This window comes from Neopelma chrysocephalum, unplaced genomic scaffold (assembly GCF_003984885.1).
Source record: "Neopelma chrysocephalum unplaced genomic scaffold, ASM398488v2 Primary Assembly neopelma1_91, whole genome shotgun sequence".
Classification (NCBI taxonomy): domain Eukaryota; kingdom Metazoa; phylum Chordata; class Aves; order Passeriformes; family Pipridae; genus Neopelma; species Neopelma chrysocephalum.
Window position 1 is genome coordinate 429370 of NW_020897753.1, and position 20676 is coordinate 450045.

The following is a 20676-nucleotide window of genomic DNA, read 5'->3' on the forward strand; positions in this document are numbered from 1 at the left end:
TTTGACACAGAGGTGCTCTGCAGGCAGCTCAGGTAGTGTCAGTGACCTTGGCTGTGCAGCCTTGGAGGTTTACTGAAGTGATCTTTTGAAACAATATTTGGGAAAACTGGCACTTTCTGCCTGGTCCTTTTTGGTTTTCCCCTCCCACACCCCAGATGAAACACATCTTGTTCTTTCTGTTCTCAGAGTCTGACAGGTAATCACAACTGATTCCCATAGTGTCAATTTAATAGAAATCATAATATCATGAATATTTAATGGTTTAGCTATCATAAATGCTCTAGTGTCTGAATAATCCTGAAAGGATTCATAAAAAAACCCACTGTTTAAATAACTGAACTTTCCATTGAAGGACCTTAAAGGAAGGAACTTAAAGATGAACTTGGAAAAAGACCAAACAGATTTTGCATGTCAGTAATAGAGCTTTCTGTAAAGCTTCCCTTGTTAATTTATATTTGAGGTCACAGTGGTTTTTCATGCTTTTCTCCCTTCTCTCTATGGTAGTATCTTCAAAAAGTCTTGGGGTGGGTAAGTGACTTAATGGACAAGGGTCATTGAAAGTTGCTTTGAAATCTGGAGATACTGCTAATATTTGGCTGTCTGTGGTATGATTTCAGTTAGATGCCCACGGAGATCCAAAAACTGCTCTTGTCTTTCCTCAAAATAAGCAGGGAATATAAGGGAAGGAGAGAAAGAAACTTGACATAGAGGTATCTCTGTTAGAGCTTTTTCCATGGAGCCGGTACAGCTGCTGGATCATCTTCAGTTTGAAGCAGTTCTTCGCAACCCATGTGCCTCATGTGAGGAAATTATTAAAACTTGGCCCAAGTAAGCCATTTAGCAAGTCAGTTACAAGACAAGGATACTAGTTCTTTTAATCTTATCTTGATCCTAACATTGGCATTGTTTTATATTAAAGTGTCAGTATAATCTGACGTGGTTTTTCTGTTTTTTTTTTCTCTGTTTTTTCACCTTTCCTCTTTCCATCTTGCAATGAATTGCTGGATGAGTAGCTGAATTGAGCAATAGTGGAGTTAATAACAGCACTGGACTGGTACATTTCCTGGTGTCTGTGCCAAGAAACTTGCCTGCATGATCACTTTGTCATTTGGTTAAGGGCCATGGGATCACGGGTTATAGGTTTCCTTCCCTTGTGATTCTGGAACTCCACATGGTGTGTGAAACAGCAGGGAGAAGAGCCAGGAGGCCAGCTCTCAGTGCTGCTGTGTGAGCAGATTGGGCTTGGGGGGGAGGATTTCTTAAATCATCAAAGCATTAATTGTGAACTATCTTTGTCAGCTGGACCCTTTATGTTGCTTTGTGATAAGGCTAGAATTTGCAGGGGCAGAGATTTGGCTTATTGGCTGGGGCTGGTCTCTGGATGAGGTAGGGCTGGTGGTCCCTGTGGATGCTGGATGAGGTAGGGCTGATGGTCCCTGTGGATGCTGGAGGAGCAGCTGGTGCTGGAGGGTTCTCCCAGCACTGAAGGTTCTCAGAAGGTTACCCAACATTGCAATACAGCTGTTTACAGCCTGAACCTTTAATTAAGGTGGAACTTGTAATCAAAACTTTTTGAAAGCGATTTGGCCCCTCTGAGCTGCATTAAATGAGTGCCTGGAAATAACTGGCATCACGCAAACAATTGTTTTTTATGGGATGCTCTCAAACTCTTTTATGTGTACAATAAGTTATACTCAGCTGTCTCATATTAAAATGACGCTTTAGCATTTGTTTCCTGTTAATTTTTTATCTTCTCTCTGGTTGGCTTATTGATTCTGATCATAGAATTCCTGTATTAGATTGTCCTCTCCCTATCCCTTCTCCTACAAAAATGCAAAATTCTGTTTGTGAACTGTATTATTGGCTAGTGCTTTACAAGGCCTTTTTTTTTTTTTGCTTTGAAATCCTTATTCTTTAATAATGTTTATTAATATTATCAGTGTTATCACAAAATTAATTACTGTAGACTTCTCAGAATTTTGTGTAGTTCACATGTGGGTGTTGGACATGAAACATTTTGTATCAGCCTTCCATTATTGAGTAGCTTTAGATGAGTAATATGGAGAGCTGGCTTCGTCCGGGAAAGAAAGCACTGACATACTTTGCACACCTCAAGCATGAAGAAATCAAGATTAAAAAGCAAGAATTCTGGCCAAACTTCTTCCTGCCTAGAGTCCTTTTAAGCTTCCTAGAGGAAGCAGGTTACAGTTTATATTTGAAACAGATTTTCATAGTAAAATTGACAATTTAATTGAGCACATTACTTATTACATTTCTGCTGAACAAATACCTACAGACAGGCAAAGACTCTGGAAGAAGCAGGATGAATGGCCGCCATTCACAGGCTGCATTACTGCAATGCCAAAATCTGTTTCCTACAAAAAACCCACCATTGGAAACTTCTCCATTTCCCTATTTATTATCTGTTGCTGTATTTTGGTATTTCAGTATCTTAAATGTAGATCTAATAATCACAAGGCATGCCTCAAATTTTTCTCTGGTAGATCTAAATTCAGTTTTATAATTAATGCTATAATTATTACAATTATATCTTTTATTAGCTTAGAAAATAATTTAATGTGTTGATATTTAATGAAGCGCTTTTATTTGCCTAATCTTTATTCATTAATTTAGATTTTAAAATGGGCTTTGCTTTTATTTACTATTGAAAAAATTTACCATGAACAGAGAATGGCTGCAGTGTCAACTGGAGGAACACAGAATTGGGTGATCCAGTGCACCATGAGGAAGGAAATGTCACGCTAAAATCCTGAACTTAGGTCTCCTGTTAGTGGGAAGAAGTTTTTTTTTTGCAATTTGGGCTGGTGCAAGTGAATATCTAGTAGTTGTTGAGATATTGTGTGATACGGTAAAGCAGCACTTTATTGCTTTATTTTTTTTATAGTTTTTTGATAAATAAAATGCTTTTATTTTTTTGGTGCTTTCCTCTGCTCCAGTGAGGCACAACAGTTTGTCAGGTGACTTGGCAGATGTTTTTGGAACAGATGTGTCTGTTGGCATTTGGGGAGTGAGGTTTTGTGTGCTGTGTATCTTCCTCTTCTGGCTCTTTCTTCCATGTGCATGTTTTTATTAGCACGGGAGGTGTTTTGCTCACGGTTGTCATCCAGGAGCAGCCTGTATTGCTCTTATGAGTAGGGATGATGAAATCCGATCTCCAGAAAGCAGGTTGGAACGTGCTGGTTTTTGACACTGAGCTCACAATTTTTTGTGATAGCTTTGAAAACTGTCAGAAACAGATGATGTGAAATACATTCAAGTGCATGAAAAGGCTGCTGCAGAACTGGATTTTTTTCTTCATGGAGTCCTTGTGCTCTTTGAAGCAACAAACCTGCTACCAACACTCTGTTGGTAGCAGAGCTTCTCCTCTGCGCTGCCATGATGCATCACAGCTCAAAAAATATGTTTGGTACCTTATTTGTAAGAGAGTTTTAAAATACTAGACTTTTGTGGTTTTAAACATTTAGTCCCTCTTCCCTAGGCTGTATGGGAAAGTGGGAACTGCTGCTGCTGGAATGGTGGTGAGAGACTGGGGCTTATCTTGTAGTGTTCTGTTTTACCCTTCCTTAGAGCCACCTAATTGACTTCACTGGGCTTTGGATCAGGGTACCTCAAATTAAGAACAAACTACTTAATTGACTTGGAGAGTTCAATTTCTGAAGCAGGTTTCCCCAAGCTTCTACTCTGTTTCTAAATGGAGGTACTTGGAGGCAAGCCCAAATACTTGAAATATATGCTATAGGAATAAGTAAACATTGGTCACAGCAATTAAAAAATGCAATAAAAAATGAATTCATTTGATAAGTGACAGTGGCAAGCAACCTCATGGGTGGAAATATGACTGTGGTGTTTTATTTAACATACTCAAGTCTTTTTTTTGTATTTTATTTTTTCAGGGAGAAAGACCTCAATGCAAAGTTTATTATTTCGATGGAAAAAAATAAAACAACAATCACAAACTTAAAGGTGAGTAAACATAATTTGAAAAAGGAAGTTTTAACTGAGTAGCTGCCAAAATATGACTGGACAAAGCAGTGGTGCTTACTGCACTGTGGAGAACAGCTCTTAGGTTTTAAAATACAGTGTTAAAACAATCTTTAGGGGAAACAGGTTACACTGTTAACTTGCTGCACTGTGGTTGTTTGAAAACCACTCTACAGTCTGTATCTCATCAGTTTTTCAAAGGTTTATCACTCTGGTCATTACTGATCTGGAAGATGAAAGCCAACAATAGAAGAGGTATGTGCCTGATAGTTATTAAGCCTTTGCTTCACGTAGAAAAAGTCTTCTGGAATTCCTGTGGAAATGAGCCAAACCCAAAGTACCCATCACTTGCTCTAACATTTTGATGGTATATTTTAACAATATACTCTCAGTGAGAGAAGTCACACAGCAAATTGGTTTTTGCAAGATAGTTTCCAGTGACAAATACCTGAAAAGAAATTTCACTGTGTACGAGTTTCAGTGTGTAGTTTGTTCAGACTGATTTGGATCACAGTGAATATTGCAGAAGTGTAATGCCAGCTGTCATGTCTTGAGCTGCAGGTGTGTAACACCATTTTAATTATGACTCCACTGTGAAGTGCTGTTCACAGTGCAAAGGTCTCTCTGGCTCCTATAAATTATATATGTAGGATAATCCCTGATTATAATAATGTCATATACGGGATTGATTTAACTGAATTTGAGTATTGTGACAAAAATGTACTGTGGTGGTTGGAGCAGAAAGCTAAACCACAAATTATTCCTACTGTACTGTTTTGTGACTTGACTATCCTTCTTGCTGAAGGGCATATCTGTTGCTAATTATATCAGTGCTGTTGGAATAATAGTCTAACCTGTCATCATAAATTTCTAAATGTGTATCGCCTCATGTTAAATTTGCATTCTGATTATTTATTATCAAATGTTTTTAATTACTTCATCAGCCTGTATTGTACCAGCTCTTTTTTCTTTTTTTAATAGGTACCAGAGGGTGCTACCGGAGACACAGGACGAGAAAGAACGAAGACATTTACCTATGATTTTTCCTATTTCTCAGCAGACAGTAAAAGTCCCAGCTTTGTTTGTCAAGAAATGGTAGGATTTCTGAATGTTAATAATTGATCTTTTTCCCTTCCCTTTGGCTTGAAATCATTCCATGAAACTTCTTTCCATTAAAAGTGCTTCTTGTGTAATTTAGAAATTCCTTAGGTACCTGAGAGTTTGAAGTTCGCTTTGTTTTCTTTTTTTTTTTTTAAACTTATCTAACAATGTAAGTGCCGTGTTTTCTAATACAGCAGACTAAATGCCTTCTTTCAAGTTCTCATCTGATTTGTCTTGTAAGGTCAAGTTAGAAAACATCTTGGAGCACTGAATTTGGTTTTGAAAAGCTTTTTAGAAAAAAAATCACTTTTGAGAAACAAGCATATATCTTTAATTCACTTAGACAGAAACATTCTTCTTATCTGATTGAAGTGGTTTTTTCTTTTTGTCCAAAAGTCTTGGTACACATTGAAGGAGATTTTTTTTTCTCCTCCCTTGAGTATTCAGCTCGGGAAAGGACAAAACTGTCTTTCTTCCTGCATAATCAGAACAGAAAATCAGACTCAGAGCTATAGGAATTATTCAGATGAACAGACAGACCCTCCCTGACCTCTCATTTCATGTGAACATTGAACCTTTCTGTTGTTTGACATTCCCTAATAAATTTGTTAAATGAAATTCAAGTGGTTTGTGATGGCTGTCTTCTCTTTCGGGTTTTGGTGCTGTAAGCTTCAAGTGAGAATATTTCTTTCCCCTTAAAATAATGCAAGGGTTTGCTGAATATCCTGTAAGCCAGCTGGGTACCTACCTTGTTGGTATATACTTCATCTGTTCTGTAACCCCTGAAATCAGGGATACTGTAATGGCTAATCCTAAAAAGCCTCACATTTAAAACTAGTCATCAGAAACAATAAGTTGAAGCCATTTTTAAATATTTAGGAGAATGACAAGCTTTGCCATTATGTATATCATGACTATAATTGATAGGGAATTTATACGTGAAATTTCTCTATCAACCATCACTTATAGTGGTATGTCCTCTTATTTTCTGAAAGCTTCTTTCTTATTTCACCAACTACTAGTTGGTTTCATTCAAACATTCATTCATGTATATTCTTAAACTTTTTGGATTGTTATTTCTTGATGATGTTCTTTTAAGTAACACATGTTTTTTCTATATTTTCTGAAATATCAAGAAGTATACCTTTATTTGGGCCTTGATTTAGAATATCCTGATTACTTCAGCACTGTGGCAAATTGAAGTAATAATGTATTTGCATTCAATGATTGGAATCCAAGTTTCTAGTGAATGTTTTTAAGCAGCCATTTCAGACCATATGGCTTTGCTAGAACTTTAGCAAATGCATTAAGTTCAGCATGCAGAGAGGTATTTATTGATTCTAATTAAAACAGCTTTGATCTTGTATTTTTCTGCCTTGATTCTACCTGAAGCTTGAGATTTTATTTGTGGTTCTACAGACACAACAAATATTTGCCTTAAGTTTGCTCATAGAAATTGATGAGGTTCTCAGCTTAATATTATTTAGTTTCATGAAAATGCGCATAATTCTCAGTGGTAGCTGATCAGCATATTCTCAACTCTTTCTGATATGGAGGAGCACATCTCCATAAAAATAGTGTTAATCATATATCAATGCATATTTGCAAAAATCTGCAATATGTATTGTAAAAGTAGTGGCAGAAATTCTTCTTAACCAGCAATTGTGGCTTAGATTTATGGATATTTAATTCTTGGATCCTCTAGGTAGCTGTTTCTTTACCTCCCTGTAGATATTTCTAGAAAACTATGTTAAACAAGACCTCATTAGAGGAAGCCCGGGAAGAGAGTCATTGTGTTGTTTGGCTCTTACTGTTACAACGCAAGTTATTTCCAGAATCTGTGAAACAATGGAGTTAATTCTTGTTAAAACAGCAAAGGAAAATTGAATGCATACAAATAGATATCCGAGTTGTATCCTGTGTGGATGTCCAATTTCCACATATAAGTGATAAATTAAGTTTCCCTTATCAAAGTTTTTCCTTTTGGTGCCATTTTGCCTCTGTTTCAGAAGGGGTCAGGTTAAGGAAAGACCATTATAACTTGTCTGAGTCTGGAGTCTATAGAAAAAAAATGAATTATAATGCCCATATAGGGATGACTGCAGCAGGCTTGAGCCATGATTTCTTTAAAGCTGATTAGTAGTGATAGGATGATAACAATAAATCTTAAACATGGCTTAGATGTCCATGTTCAATATGCTGCTGTTAGTGTGTCCCACGACCCTGGACCACCTCTTTCATCCTTACTGGCAAGTGTGTGAACTTCTCTTGCAGCCACATAAATATTGTTGTTCAAGTACTGCTTTAATTACAATGTGTGCAGCACATTGAAAATAAAAGTTTTTAAACCATAGAAGTCCAGTTCCTAAACAAATGCTACACAAGCTATTGTTTTGCTTGTGTTATTAATTTCATATTTAATTGAAAGACTTTGTAGTTAAGCTCTTATCGAGTTGCTGCAGAATTTCCAGTTTACTGCACCAATGGCATAGGAGAAGGGCATCTTTCATTCACATTCATCTTGCCATGGAATAAAATTGATCTTGGTTGTTGGTAGTGCAATTGCCTGGTGCCCTTTGTTCATGATTGTTGGACTTTTCCATTTGAAAGGCAGAAAAATAAATGAAAATCTGTCTAATACCACATACCCCATTAGTGTGCCTTGTAGATGGAAAATGTGCCTTCATATTCAAAAATTAAAATGGGGATGGCAATTTACCATCAAGCTTCTTATTTTGTGTTCCTGACAGAGAAAGAAATAGAATTTTGACGTTCACTGCCCTTTTATGACAAACCAGTGTCTCATCTCAACGCTGTCTTTTGTGTGTTAAGCCTTTGTGTTTGGACAATATCGACTGTAACTATCCTGTGTACTGCCTCAAATCACTTTGCAAGGTATACACAGGTTTTTGAAAGGGAAAATTCAGTCAAAACAGTAGTGCATAAAAGCTTGGTCCAAATGGTGAGGTAACAACTTGGGTATAGTGAAAAAAAGGGGAAAGCATAAAGGAGCTTTGGCTGATCTTTACACTCTTTCTCTTTGAGAAGTGTAACTGGTTGCAGCATTTGAACTCCTTTGCTCAAGGGAAGGTCAAGTGAAATATTCCAAAGGCATGTTTGCAACTGAGGATTAGTGATTAAGGAAATTACCCAGCACTCTTTCCAGGGAGAGCCAGCGTGATTATACTGTGTGTGTGGAATTCCCTATTAATAATGGCTTGTTCTCCTTGGCTAATTTAAACCACACATAGTGCAGATGAGTAGCCGAACTATGTAAAGCATCTATGAGATTCTTGAAAATCATGTCTAGGTCGGCAGACACAGACTTGTATTGTGAGAGAAATGCTGCACCAAGTATTGCTCCTTGCTCAGCAGACCAGAGAGGGGTATGGTTCAAAAGGAGGGGTAATGATAATGAAAGGTCAGGAATCTGTAAGGGATATTGGAGCCAGTATTGCAGAGGAAGGTGGTGAAGGCACCTGGTGAGAGCTGAATCTATTAGGTGAGAACAGAGTCCCATATTATGAGATGTGGAAGAGGGATTTTTACTAGTTTTTACATGTTGAGGGCAAAAGAGAAGGGATTAGCTGATGAAAGAGAAAGTGAGTTTCCATGTTTGCCAACCTAAAAAGTACTGGTATGTAAAAGCCAGTTAGGGAGGAAATACAAGGAAGGCCATATTCTTATACTTGGTTAGAGCAAAAAACCAAAACCAACCAACCAAAGTCCTCCAAAAAGACAAACAAGAAACTGGCAGGATCACTGAAATGTTTCCTTTTGAGAAGGGACTGCATAATTGCAGAACATGGAGAGCTGGCAAAGATACAAAATGTGAGTAGGTATTAACAATAAGGGAAAGTGAATGAAGTAGCTGAGATTGCTGAAAGAAATTGGAGCTATACAAAAAGCATTTTTTTGTTCTTTGGAATGCAAGTAGATCTCTGACAGAAAAAGAAGTAAAAACTAAACGCTGTAAAGTAGATCTGGTAGTAAGACTTAATATTTTCTTTGAAGTATTAATTTCCTCTCCTATAGTAAATATCACTGGGGTTTGCCATTGTATTGTAGTATTGGCAAAGATTTGTCACGCTGGACTAATAACAATTTTTTTTCTCCCAACCTTTTGTTGACTTAAAAAACTTTATTTGTTTTTAGGTTTTCAAAAATCTTGGTATGGATGTGCTTAAATCAGCCTTTGAAGGTTATAATGCCTGTGTTTTTGCTTATGGACAGACTGGATCTGGGAAGTCCTACACCATGATGGGAAATGCGGTATGTTGTATTTTCCTAGAATCTTAGAATACCAGGTTGAAGGGCCCTCAAGGATCATCTGGTCCAACCTGTCTTGGCAAAAGCACAGTTGAGATAAGATGGCCCATTACCCTGTCCAGCCAAACCTTACAAATGTCTAATGGGGGGGGAATCCACCACTCCTCTGGGGAGATTACGATCTTTATGGGTCCCTTCCAACTTGGCATATTCTGTGATTCTGTGATTATTTCAATTGCTGATTGTTCTCATGTTCAATCATATTCTTCCCAAGAGTAACTTGTATCCATTACCACTGGTCTTTTGCATGTGACTCCTTGTAAATGGGGAGTTTCCATCTTCTTTGTAACCACGCTTTAAATACTGGAACATGGTTATAAGGTCTTCCCTGAGCCTTTTCTTCTCAAGGCTCAACAAACTAGCTCTCTCAGCCTTTCCTCACATGGCAGCTTCCCAGTCCTTCGGTCATCCTTGTGGCCCTTCTCTGCACCCTCTGCAGCCTGTCCACGTCTGTTTTGTATGACAGAGACCAAAGCTGAACACAGTATTCAGTTGTGGCCTGACAAGTGGTGAGTAGAGTGGGATAACGACTTCTTTATCTCTGCCCTTGTTGATGCAACTCAGCATGGGTTTCTTTGCTTTCTTTGCCACACTATTCACTCATATTGTACTTCCTGTTCACAAGGCCCCCCGGGTCCCTCTCCACAGAGCTGCTTCCCAGCCAATAGATCTTGGATTATGTTTTCCCAGGTGCAAGACCTTACATTTGTCTTTGTTGAACTTCATAAGATTCTTGTTAGCCCACTATTCCAGCCTATCCAGGTCTTCCTGCAGGGTGGGTCTCCCTTCTGAAGTGTCAACTTCCCCATTCAGTTTGGTGTCCTTGTCAAACTTTGTCAGGATACACTTGAACCCATCATACAGGTTATTTAAGAAGATATGTCAGGCCCAAAATTGGTCCCTAAGGGATCCCACTCGAGACAGGTTGCCAGTTAGAGAAGGAGCTGTTTCTCACCACCCTCTGGGTGCAGCCTGTCAGCCAGTTCCCACCCACCACACAGACCCCTTGTCTAGATCATAATGCATCAATTCCTTTAGGAACAGGCCATGGGAAGCCATGTCAAAAGTTTTGGAGAATTCCAGGTAGACAATATCCACTGCTTGCCCCACATCAACTGAACAGGTGTATTTTTTTATTCTGTAGCCATGAATTAACATTATGTTATTGCAGGAGCTTGTTTTTATGGAATTATTAATTCTGCTGTCTGTGTGCTACTGACCCCCATGTATCACACCTTCTAGTAGTAATCAGAGTCTTTAGAAGCTCTTTCTTTTATAGGAAGATATTACAGTTGGAAGAAGTCTTTTTAAGTAATGCTCGTTATTTTGGACAAAACCCGATAATTTTTGTTCAGTAACAAACCCCAAAATTTCAAATGTTACTGCTGATTTTCTATGTCCAGATCAAGACAAAAAAAAAGATACTGATTTTTTGGGAACATCAAGGACCAGCTCTTTCCAAAGAGATGTGCTTTTTAGACCTCTTTTGAAGAGACAGAAGACTAAAATAAGTCCTTGACCCCTGTTTAGAGAAGGCTTTCAGGTGAGGAACAGAAACTGGGGACGAGAGTAGTCCAGCACACCTTATGAGATGATACAGTAAATTTAATTTTAAGGATTAAGCCCTGTTGAGCACTGCAGTGAAGACTCTGGAAGAGGAAGGTGTGATAGGAGGAGTATTTGGCAGTTTATGAGTAAAGGATGGGAGTGGTTTCTTGCAAATGCCTCCATGACTGTCCAAGGAGAGAGAGAACGCACTAAACTGTTGGGAGTGGAGCAGTTTAAAAAGGCTGACTGATGAAGCCTATTTGCCAGGCAGCCTCTGCAGGTTTCATTCTTTAGTCCTTGGGAGAAGAAATATATTGTATCTTCTCCCGGTGGAAATGAAAAGGGGAATATTGCCACTTGTCCTTCCTTAGATAGATCACTCTTCTGAAATGTAGTAAGATTGGGCACTTTGCACCTCCTCCAGCTTAGGAGTGTAAATTAGCTGTAAATCTTTTTCTTTCAGTTGCCACAAAATAAGTAGCTTTATATTTAACTTCAATATCATAAGCAGAATAGACTTTTGTAACCAGAAAAGATGTTATGACCTAGATGTGGATTTCTATTTCAGAAATTTATAAAAGTGACATTTTTATGAGACTACCTCACTATATGTAATGACTGTAATCATCAAGACATTTTGCAAATGAATAGGTGCTGAAGTTTGTTTGACATTATTCAATAATAAAGGTCTAATCTTCTTGCCATGATACATAAATACTTTAATCTGGCTTTGTACAGAGTGCATATAAAATATAGTCAGCTGGCAAGTTAAATGCTTGAAAATTGATGGCCCTGTCAGAGAGACTACAGTGCTATAAGAAAACTTGAATTGGAAATAAATATTCTTTTTTCCCTGCTTCTCTTTAAAAAGTCTGGGTTCTATTCTCATTTTGCTTTCAATATCTGCTGTTCTCGGTGCTGCGAGGCTTCTCCTGCAATGCTATGTGCAGTAATCACTTCAAGAGTTATTCTAACTGGTCTACATATCTCTTGAGCAGAGATGCTGAAATGAACAGAGATCTATAAAATATGATCTATCAGGAAAGTCAGACTTGTGTATGCAGAGAAGGGAAGACTATGAGGGAATACAAGTCTCCCAAGACATGAAAGGCTGCTGCAGAAAGGAAGGGAATAGTTTGTTCCCTATTGTCAAGGTAGATGGGTAAAAACCAGTATATTTAAACTGCAGTAAGAATTTTCTGGTTAGGTAGCACAGGAGAACAGGCTTTTAATGAGAAAATTCAACTCTGGAGTGAATTACCTATTTTGGTTCTCCCGATTTCCGTGTCTGGAAACTCTGTAGCTCAGAAAGAAAAAAAGTTTAAGATGTAGTTGATCCTGCCTTGGAGATGTAGGAGGTGAAAATGGAGAAAATATTTAAATGTAGTTTCTAATAAAGAGTGTACATTCTATAAGTTGTACCTTTTACTGATACAATATTCTGGGAACTGTATGTTCTTCCTTTCTCATCACTATATTGCTATGGTTGAAGTTACTCAATTAGAGCTAGTACTTCATATTTTAAGCAGTTGCTAAACTATGTCAGGCACTTAAGATTTGCCTAAAACTTTGTGATAGATCTTTCATGTATTTTTCCTTAAGCTTTAATTAAAACTGAGACCCCTGGTGGCCTAGTGGTTAGCGTGCAGGACTTTCACTGCTGCGACCACGGGTTCAAATCCCGGTCTCCTGGCCTGATGGAGGTCGTTAGCCCTGTGTGGCCATCCATCTATGAGAAGGACACTCTAAACAAACCTACGTCCTGAGGACCTCACTGCCATTGTCCAAGCTTGCTTGGCCCCGGCAGATGAACCTTAGGATTAAAGGGTGGGCTCAGTTCAGCGCAGGCTGTGTCTCACCTAAAAAAATCCATTGCGCAGGCTGGAAAGGTAAAAGACCTTTCCCCAAATCTTCGTTCGCGAAGATGGGCCATTAATTAAAACTATTCAGGTGTTTCCAAGCATGAGATGAAAGAAAAGTCTTTTTCCTCTTCCTGTGCTTAAAAAGAATTAAAATAAAACATATGTGGGAATTTCCAACACCGACCCCTGAAACTTTACCTGGAAGTAGAGATTGATAATAGATACGTATTGGGAAAGGCTGCTTCTCTGTTGCCAAAGGCAACTGTCTCAAAAGAAAAGCCTGATTATTCTGCAAGTTTCTCCCTTTATCTAGGCGTTGGTTTTTTTATTTTAACCCAAGGTGCTGTCATCTGAACAGCTAGGTATGAGAGGAGGAGAGAATACATTATTATTTAAAAGAATGAAGCCTGGTTTGAGAAGGACAGCGAGGCTCTGATTAAAGGAGGAAGAAGTTGGAAAAGGGCAAAATGGAGTGGTAGAGTATGATTAAAAAAAGAAGTGACTGAATGATAATTGAGAATTATATCTGGGCAAAGGAAAGAGGAAGAGGAGCTCAGAGATGGCACCTGGAAGATGTTTGCTGGGACAGAGAATGAGGACAGAGGGACTGGTGTGGGAGCAGACTGGAGCGAGCTTTGGCAAAAAGGGTTGGATTTTATGTGGAGGTCCAAGTAGAAGAGAAATCTTTGCCCAAGGAACACTCGCCCTGTCAGAGACTGGTGCAGGAGAGTCCACTGGCTTTGTGTTGTCCTGCTGCCAGTTACCTGTAGAATCCCACCAGGCAAATTCTTAGGTGCCTGGAGTGCCTGGGCTGTGTTCACATTGGATGTTTGGTCTGGTTTGTCCTAATTTGTCTCCTGCTTAATTACAAGGCCCCTGACTCAAGGGACAAGAGCATTTCTTGCCTCAGCAGTGAATAGAATTAGAATTAGTCCATCACATCAGATCTCTTACGCATTTTTAGACTGCAGGCAAATTGTATCTGACAGACTGTTTTGTAAGCTACTTCTGAGCCTGGAGCTCTGAGCCCAAAGCTCATCTGTATGTATATGTCCTCTCCCTTTATTCCTGGGAGCCATGGCTCTGAAGGAGTAGCTGCGGCCGTCCTGAAGCATTGGGGAGGAGGTGTGCTCAGCAGGTAGTTGGTCATCTGCCTCATCAGACTTGGTAGGAATGGGGCAGCTGGGAGCATGGGGCCCCTTGTCAGATGAGACCAGAGCTGCATGGCCCTCTGCTGCTCCTCTCTGCTGCTGGGGAAAAGCCTTGTGGCTTACTGTTTGGCTGGAAACGGCACTCCCTGGAGCAATGGGAAGAGGAGAGCTCCATGCTAAGTCTCTGGGTGTCTCAGTGGTAGCTGCTGCCTGCAGTCTGACGTGTTTGACATCAGTGGTGGAGCAGCAACCTCACTGGGAGGAGGCTGGATTCTCCAGTGCCAGCTTAACCAAGAAGCTGACATCCTGCTGCTGCTGTGTTAGTTGAAGTGGATAGTTGCAGCCCTGCTAGTAAACGACAGTCTGTAGGGAGCTGTGAGAAGAAATAGGTTTTTTCAGATTGCTTTATTAAACCAACCGAGCACTTCATGGATAAAAAACCCCTCTTGAACTGCAGAGTCAAACATTCAGGAGTTAAATATCAGATTTAATTTAGCAGCATTGTGGGATACAGTGAATGTAGGTTAAATTTTGTTGTTGTGTGCTAATTTATCCAGAGGATCTGCTACGTCTTTCAAGACAGGAAGGACTGTGAGCTGGGGATGGGGGTGTTGAATGAGAATGGCTCATGTGTATGACTCTTGTTCTGTTCTCAGCAGGTGTTGCCAAGTCCACAGAGAAGCAGTTAGATTAAGATACTAGTGAGATAAGGCAGTCCATGTGTTGCTATGAGGAGCCAGTTTCTGCCTTAAGCTGGTTTTGGATTATTCAAACTGAATGAGAGGGACAAAATATATTGCAACAGCAAAGAAATGGAGCTAGTGTATACATTCTGCACACACAAGTGTTAAAGTGGCAAACTGACTGCAATTAAATAAAAGGCAAGAGAGTATTTGCTGAAAAGTTTTGATTTTCCCCCTTTTTCTGGATGCTGAGACTCTCAACTAGTGACCTTGGGTTTTACTTTTCAAAAATATATTGTGCATGCATATATGACCTTGGAAATAAGAATGGTTGTTGTTGCAGGGTGATGCAGGTTTGATACCTCGAATTTGTGAAGGATTGTTCAGCAAAATAAGTGAAAAAACAAAGCGGAATGAGGCATCCTTTCGAACAGAAGTCAGGTAGGTCTTGGCGTGTTAACAGTTCCCAGGTTATCAAACTTATTTCAGTTACAACCACCCTGTTTCACTTTATCTCTGAGAAAAGTGTGTGTTCTTCAAAAATAACTTTCTACGCTTGGCCTCAGTCCTATAATTGATTTTTGTTGGCAGTCATAGTCCAAATGCACAGCACTTGTAACTTCAACCCAAGAGCTGAGCGTTTTGCTTCATTTAAATGACAATGAAAATGCCTTTGCTACTGGACAGCATCTTCCTTGTTTTTACCCTTTATTTCAGGCTGACATTAGGAGATCTTGATCTTGCTGATGTCTGCTTCCTTTCTACTTACTTCTTGCTTTTTTGTCTTTTTTCCATATGGTATAATAAGTTGTAGTCATTTCTATCTTAAGCCAACATTGGATCTATTTTCTTTCTCCAAGCATCTTGCCTTCAAACACAGTGTTCACATGAGTTTCCTTTTTTAAAGACTTTTGAATCAATCAGTGGCTTTTTATTCTTTCTCTTTCAGCTATCTGGAAATTTATAATGAACGTGTGAGAGATCTTCTTAGAAGGAAGTCATCGAAAACTAATAATTTACGAATACGAGAACATCCAAAAGAAGGGCCATACGTTGAGGGTAAAAACACTTTCAGTGTTCTACACTGGATATTTTATTACCTTCATATATTCTAAAGTGTATTGTCTAATTGCATAGGGTATTTTATCTTTTAAAATATAAATGATGATCAATACAGTGCTTTGCTTTGGTAAAAAGCATGAAAGGAATAGCCTCTCATTTTGCATCTCTACTTGCTTTCCCAATTCTAATATTATTATGTATTTTTTTTACCTATAAATTTATAACATTTTAAAATAGTGTTAAGAGATGCAATTGGTTTTAATAGTTTGTTGACTATAATTTATAAATATTAAATGTTTAGGAACCTATTAGGATCTAATTGTCTTATTCTGTTCTCTACCAGGGAAGGTTCATGTCTCTTGTGGGATTATGCTTATGTTATTGTACTAAATAATTTAGTAAGATTGCATATTTTTTCTTATTTACTGTAAATGTGTGAGTTGTCCGCTGTTCACATAAGGCCTCATTTCTTTCCTTAAGTGACAAACAAATTTCACAATAAACACTAATTGCAGCAATACTTTGCAGTAGTGAGGGTAATTTGAATCCTTTTGTAAAGTAAAATCAAGTGCATGTATGAGCATACTGTAACACTCTGCTTTTCTTTAGACTTGTCTAAGCATTTAGTGCAAAATTATACTGATGTAGAGGAACTAATGGAAGCAGGAAATATAAATAGGACAACGGCTGCAACTGGAATGAATGATGTCAGTAGCAGGTCTCATGCCATTTTCACAATCAACTTCACTCAGGTAACAAAACAAAACGAAACTCCCTGGAGAGATTTGACACATTTCCTCAGAGCATAGTGATCTTTTTGTTTATATGTAGTAAATTCCTTTTCAATGACTCCTGCTCTTCATATTGTTTTTGGGTGTGCTTTTTAGACAGTCCACGGATAACCTGCTGGATGCAGAGAAGGCAGCATAGAAGTGGTTCCCTCTCCTGTCAGAACTTTGCATGTCTCCATCCAAAAACACACACACACACACACACACACACACTCCCATGCACCCTCTGTTCACTAATGATGAGTTGCTTATTGCAAAGCTTTCAGAAGAGGATGAGAGGCAGGCAGCAAAAGGTTTTGTTCTATTGTTGTACTGCGAAAGTAGAAGGACGTTTGAAACAGGGCAATCTGAGTTGATTTGTCTGAAATGAGACAAAAAATTGGGAGGAAGCCTCAGTTAAAAACATAAAATTGCAATTGTCACTTGGAGGTGGAGAAGAAATGGAGTGTAAATGTCTGTTCATGCTGTAACTTGTTGAAAGCTAAATATGAATATAAATGTTACAAGCTTAATGAAATGAATGCAGCACATGTTCAGTGTGCATCATGTAAATTCCAACTCAGTGTCACTGCTTGTCTGTAAGTGGCTAGAAAGTTGCAAATATTACAATTTAAAGAAATAATATGGAAGTTATACAGCAATTCATTATCAAATGCCTTTCTCTGGCACCTCTAATAGACCCGTCTTCTGAAGCTCTGCTATTGTAAATAAGTTAAATTCAGTTGTGTCATGAAAAAGGCCACTTAATTGGATTTAGTAAAATTGCAGCATTTCGTAGCTTAAAATACTTTGTTTGTTTGTTTTTTCTGTAGGCTCAATTTGATTCTGAAATGCCTTGTGAAACTGTTAGCAAGATTCATTTGGTAGATCTTGCTGGAAGTGAGAGAGCAGATGCCACTGGTGCCACAGGAGTTAGATTAAAGGAAGGAGGGAATATTAACAAATCTCTAGTTACTCTGGGAAACGTAATTTCTGCCTTAGGTGAGTCTCCAGTTTTTGTGCTTGTCTGTCATGAGGTTTTTTTAGTCATTAAATACCTTTCTGTTTATTTACTTACACAAATAGTGGCCTAACACACACTGGTTTTGAAAATGAATAAAAATACATAATTGCTTTTTTTTTTCTACCTCCACATCACAGCTGATTTATCTCAGGATGCAACAAATCCACTTTCAAAGAAGAAACAAGTATTTGTGCCTTACAGGGACTCTGTGTTGACTTGGCTGTTGAAAGATAGCCTAGGAGGAAACTCTAAAACTATAATGATTGCCAGTAAGTGTTTTTAAATTACTTTTTTTGCATTATAAACAGTTTGTCCTTAATAGGAGTGGCTATAAATATTTAGATTCCAGATGTTTTGTTAAGGCAGAACATTGTTTGCACATATTAATGGTTTCTTTTTTTCTGAGCTTTCTGGTAACACTCTGTCATTAGAGTGTAAGTAAGGCTTTGTGCATCCATTCAGTTCTAATTTGTGAATCAGTTTGCTATTCCAAACTGTGTTGCTTTTTGTTGCATTAGTAGCAGAAACAACCTGTTCTCTTTTGACATTCTGTGGGGAAGACTGTCATTTTTATTTACTTTACTGAATGCACACAGTGTTTTAACTTTTTGTCTAAATTTAGTTATTTGTGATCAGTCATCTTGCAAACTTCTCCTTTTTACCTGTAGGATGCTCTGTAAGGATCCTTTGGTTTAAAACCCTACCTATGGCGTGTGTATTGCAGGTTTGTCAACAAATTGGAATGGGAATTCCATTCCCCAAACCCCCAAGTGAAGCCAGGAGGATGTTTAAGGACAAGAGAGGTTGTTGGATGTTGGAGATTGTGGAATCACAGAATGGTTTGTGTTGGAATAGATCTTAAAGATAGTCTAGTTCCACCCCTCCTGCCATGGGCAGGGACACTTTCCACTAGACCAGGATGCCTAGAGCCTCAACCAACCTGCCATTGAACACTTCCAGGATGGGGCATCCACAGCTTCTCGGGGCAACCTCCTTTGGTGTTCCTCCTTGTCCTGTCACTACCTGCTTGTGTAAGAAGTCGCTCTCCCCCTTTTTTATAAGCCCCCTTTAAGTACTGAAAGGTTGCAGTGGAATCTGTCTGGAGCCTTCTCTTCTCCAGGCTGAACAACCCCAGCTCTCTCAGCCTGTCTCCATAACAGAGGTGCTCCATCCTTCTGATCAACTTCATGGCCCTCATCTGCACCCAGTCCAACAGGTCAACATCTTGTGCTGAGGACCCCAGATCTGGGTGCAGCACTGCAGATGTGGTCTCACAAGGGCAGCGTAGAGGGACCTCTCCCTGGACCTGCTGTCCACACTGGTTTTGATGCAGCCCAGGATGCAGTTGGCTTTCTGGGTGGCAAGCACAGAATGCCAGCTCATGTCCAGCTTTTCATCCACCAAAAAGAAATCCCCAAGTCCTTCTCCACAGGGCTCCTCCCAATGAGGTCTTCTCCCAGTCTGTACTCATGTCTGGGATTGCCCTGACCCAGGTGCAGCACCTTGCACTTGGACTTTTACGTCATTAGGTTCCCGTGGGACCCCTTGCCAAGCTTGTCCTGGTCCCCTTGGATGTGAAGAGAAGAGCAGCTCTGAAACTTCTCTCGCTCTTTCCTGCTCAAGTGAAACATGGTCTCAACTGATGCAGTCCTCTTTTGGGGAATGGTAGGAGAGCAGAAATGAGGGAATAAAATGCATCACATCAAATTCTGTTTCTTCAGTCACTTTGCTACAGTCAAATTCTCTGGATAGCTGTTCCTTGTTGCATGACTTTGGGGATGTTTTTGGAATCCATGCCACTTCTTTTCCTCAGGCTAATCGTAGTAGTGCCAAGAGAAGATCTGGACCAGACTCAGCTTTGCCTTTCTGGCTGTTTTAGTAATGCTGTGCTGGCAACTTTCTTCTTGATGCTTTTTTTGCAGTTACATGGTTGAGTAACTTTTTTTTTTTTGACAGAGGGATTGGGAAGAGAAGTTTTAGAAACACAGTGAGCTTTCAGTGCCTGTACTAATGATTACAGTGCCCAGCTTCTTTTTCAGCTACTTCCCCATCTATTAGTGATGCCTCTGCGAGGCAGAGCCCTGATGGTTGATCTTTTATCCAGCAGTAACTCTACTGGTAACGTGGCTGAATTGCCTAACAGAGCCTGACAAGCTGTCTGGATAAGTTTGGCCTGCCTTTTCTGTAACTAAGCACAAAAACATGCAGGAAGATAATTTCAAACTGTAGAAAAGGCTGTTATAAAAATACATCAGTTTCTGATTTGTCGTATTTCTATAACGTATTGTAACATCCTTCCAGAAAGAGAATAATTGAGTAGTGGAGAAGAGACAGCAGATAAAGCAGGGAAGTGATAGTGTGAGCTAGGGGAAGTGTAGTCTGTTTCCAGGTGCATTTCCCATAATTCAGGGAGTCTCTGTGACAAAAAGAATATTTATTACTGTTGAGAAAATGAGAAAGGACAGAATATTTTAGTTACTTGATTATTTTTTCGGATATTTTTTCGGATGTTTTCATTGCCTGATTCTCTGAGTCTCTTGTTCAGTTTGATCATTAAGATTTCTGGTCCCTCATAATTTCTGGATGGTGTTTGCTTCTGTGCTTTTGCTCATCTATTTGGATGCAGTCATTATCTTTTTAATTGGGAATACCCTATATATTTTTAGGAAAATTAAGGGAAGGATAGCATTTGCATTTTCATTTAAAGTCCTTTGTTTTTGCTGGTTAGGTTGTTTCTAAAAATTGTATTGGTTTCTCTTGATGCATCAGATAGTTAACAGTTCTGTGTGCTGCCAGATGTGTGCGGCTCAGCAGAACAGTGAGGTTTGTAAATTATAGAAGCTCTTGTTTTGGTTTTCATGTCTGTTTTCTGTTTATTTATGTTTAATTATCTTTTTAATTTCCCTTTAAAAGAACTGCACTCACTGTGTTTTACATGAAATGTCTTTTCCACTCAATGATTATATCGGTACTTTTAAAATACTCAACATTTTTCGCATTGGTATTGTAAAAAAGAGAAAAGCCTGTGAAGTATTCATATAGGACATTTATGCTTACCAGAGAAATGTTCAATAGATTGACAGCAAGATTTCTTTGCAACACTTGATTGTTAGACCTGATTATTCTAACACACTATTCTCATAC

General features: G+C 38.9%; 1 protein-coding gene across 12 annotated transcripts in view; it reads left to right on the forward strand.

Moving 5' to 3' along the window:
* Positions 1 to 20676, forward strand: part of KIF16B (kinesin family member 16B) — a 135038-nt gene that overhangs the window by 11728 nt on the left and 102634 nt on the right. For all 12 annotated transcript variants that reach the window (XR_003535865.1, XR_003535866.1, XM_027693312.1 and 9 more), the window contains exons 2-9: positions 3915 to 3984; positions 4984 to 5097; positions 9259 to 9375; positions 15020 to 15117; positions 15626 to 15735; positions 16348 to 16490; positions 17342 to 17510; positions 17670 to 17801. Coding sequence is in view for 10 of the 12 variants with exons in the window: in XM_027693312.1 (XP_027549113.1) it covers positions 3915 to 3984; positions 4984 to 5097; positions 9259 to 9375; positions 15020 to 15117; positions 15626 to 15735; positions 16348 to 16490; positions 17342 to 17510; positions 17670 to 17801 (953 nt within the window). In the remaining 2 variants the exon portion in view is untranslated. The remainder of the gene's footprint in view (positions 1 to 3914; positions 3985 to 4983; positions 5098 to 9258; positions 9376 to 15019; positions 15118 to 15625; positions 15736 to 16347; positions 16491 to 17341; positions 17511 to 17669; positions 17802 to 20676) is intronic.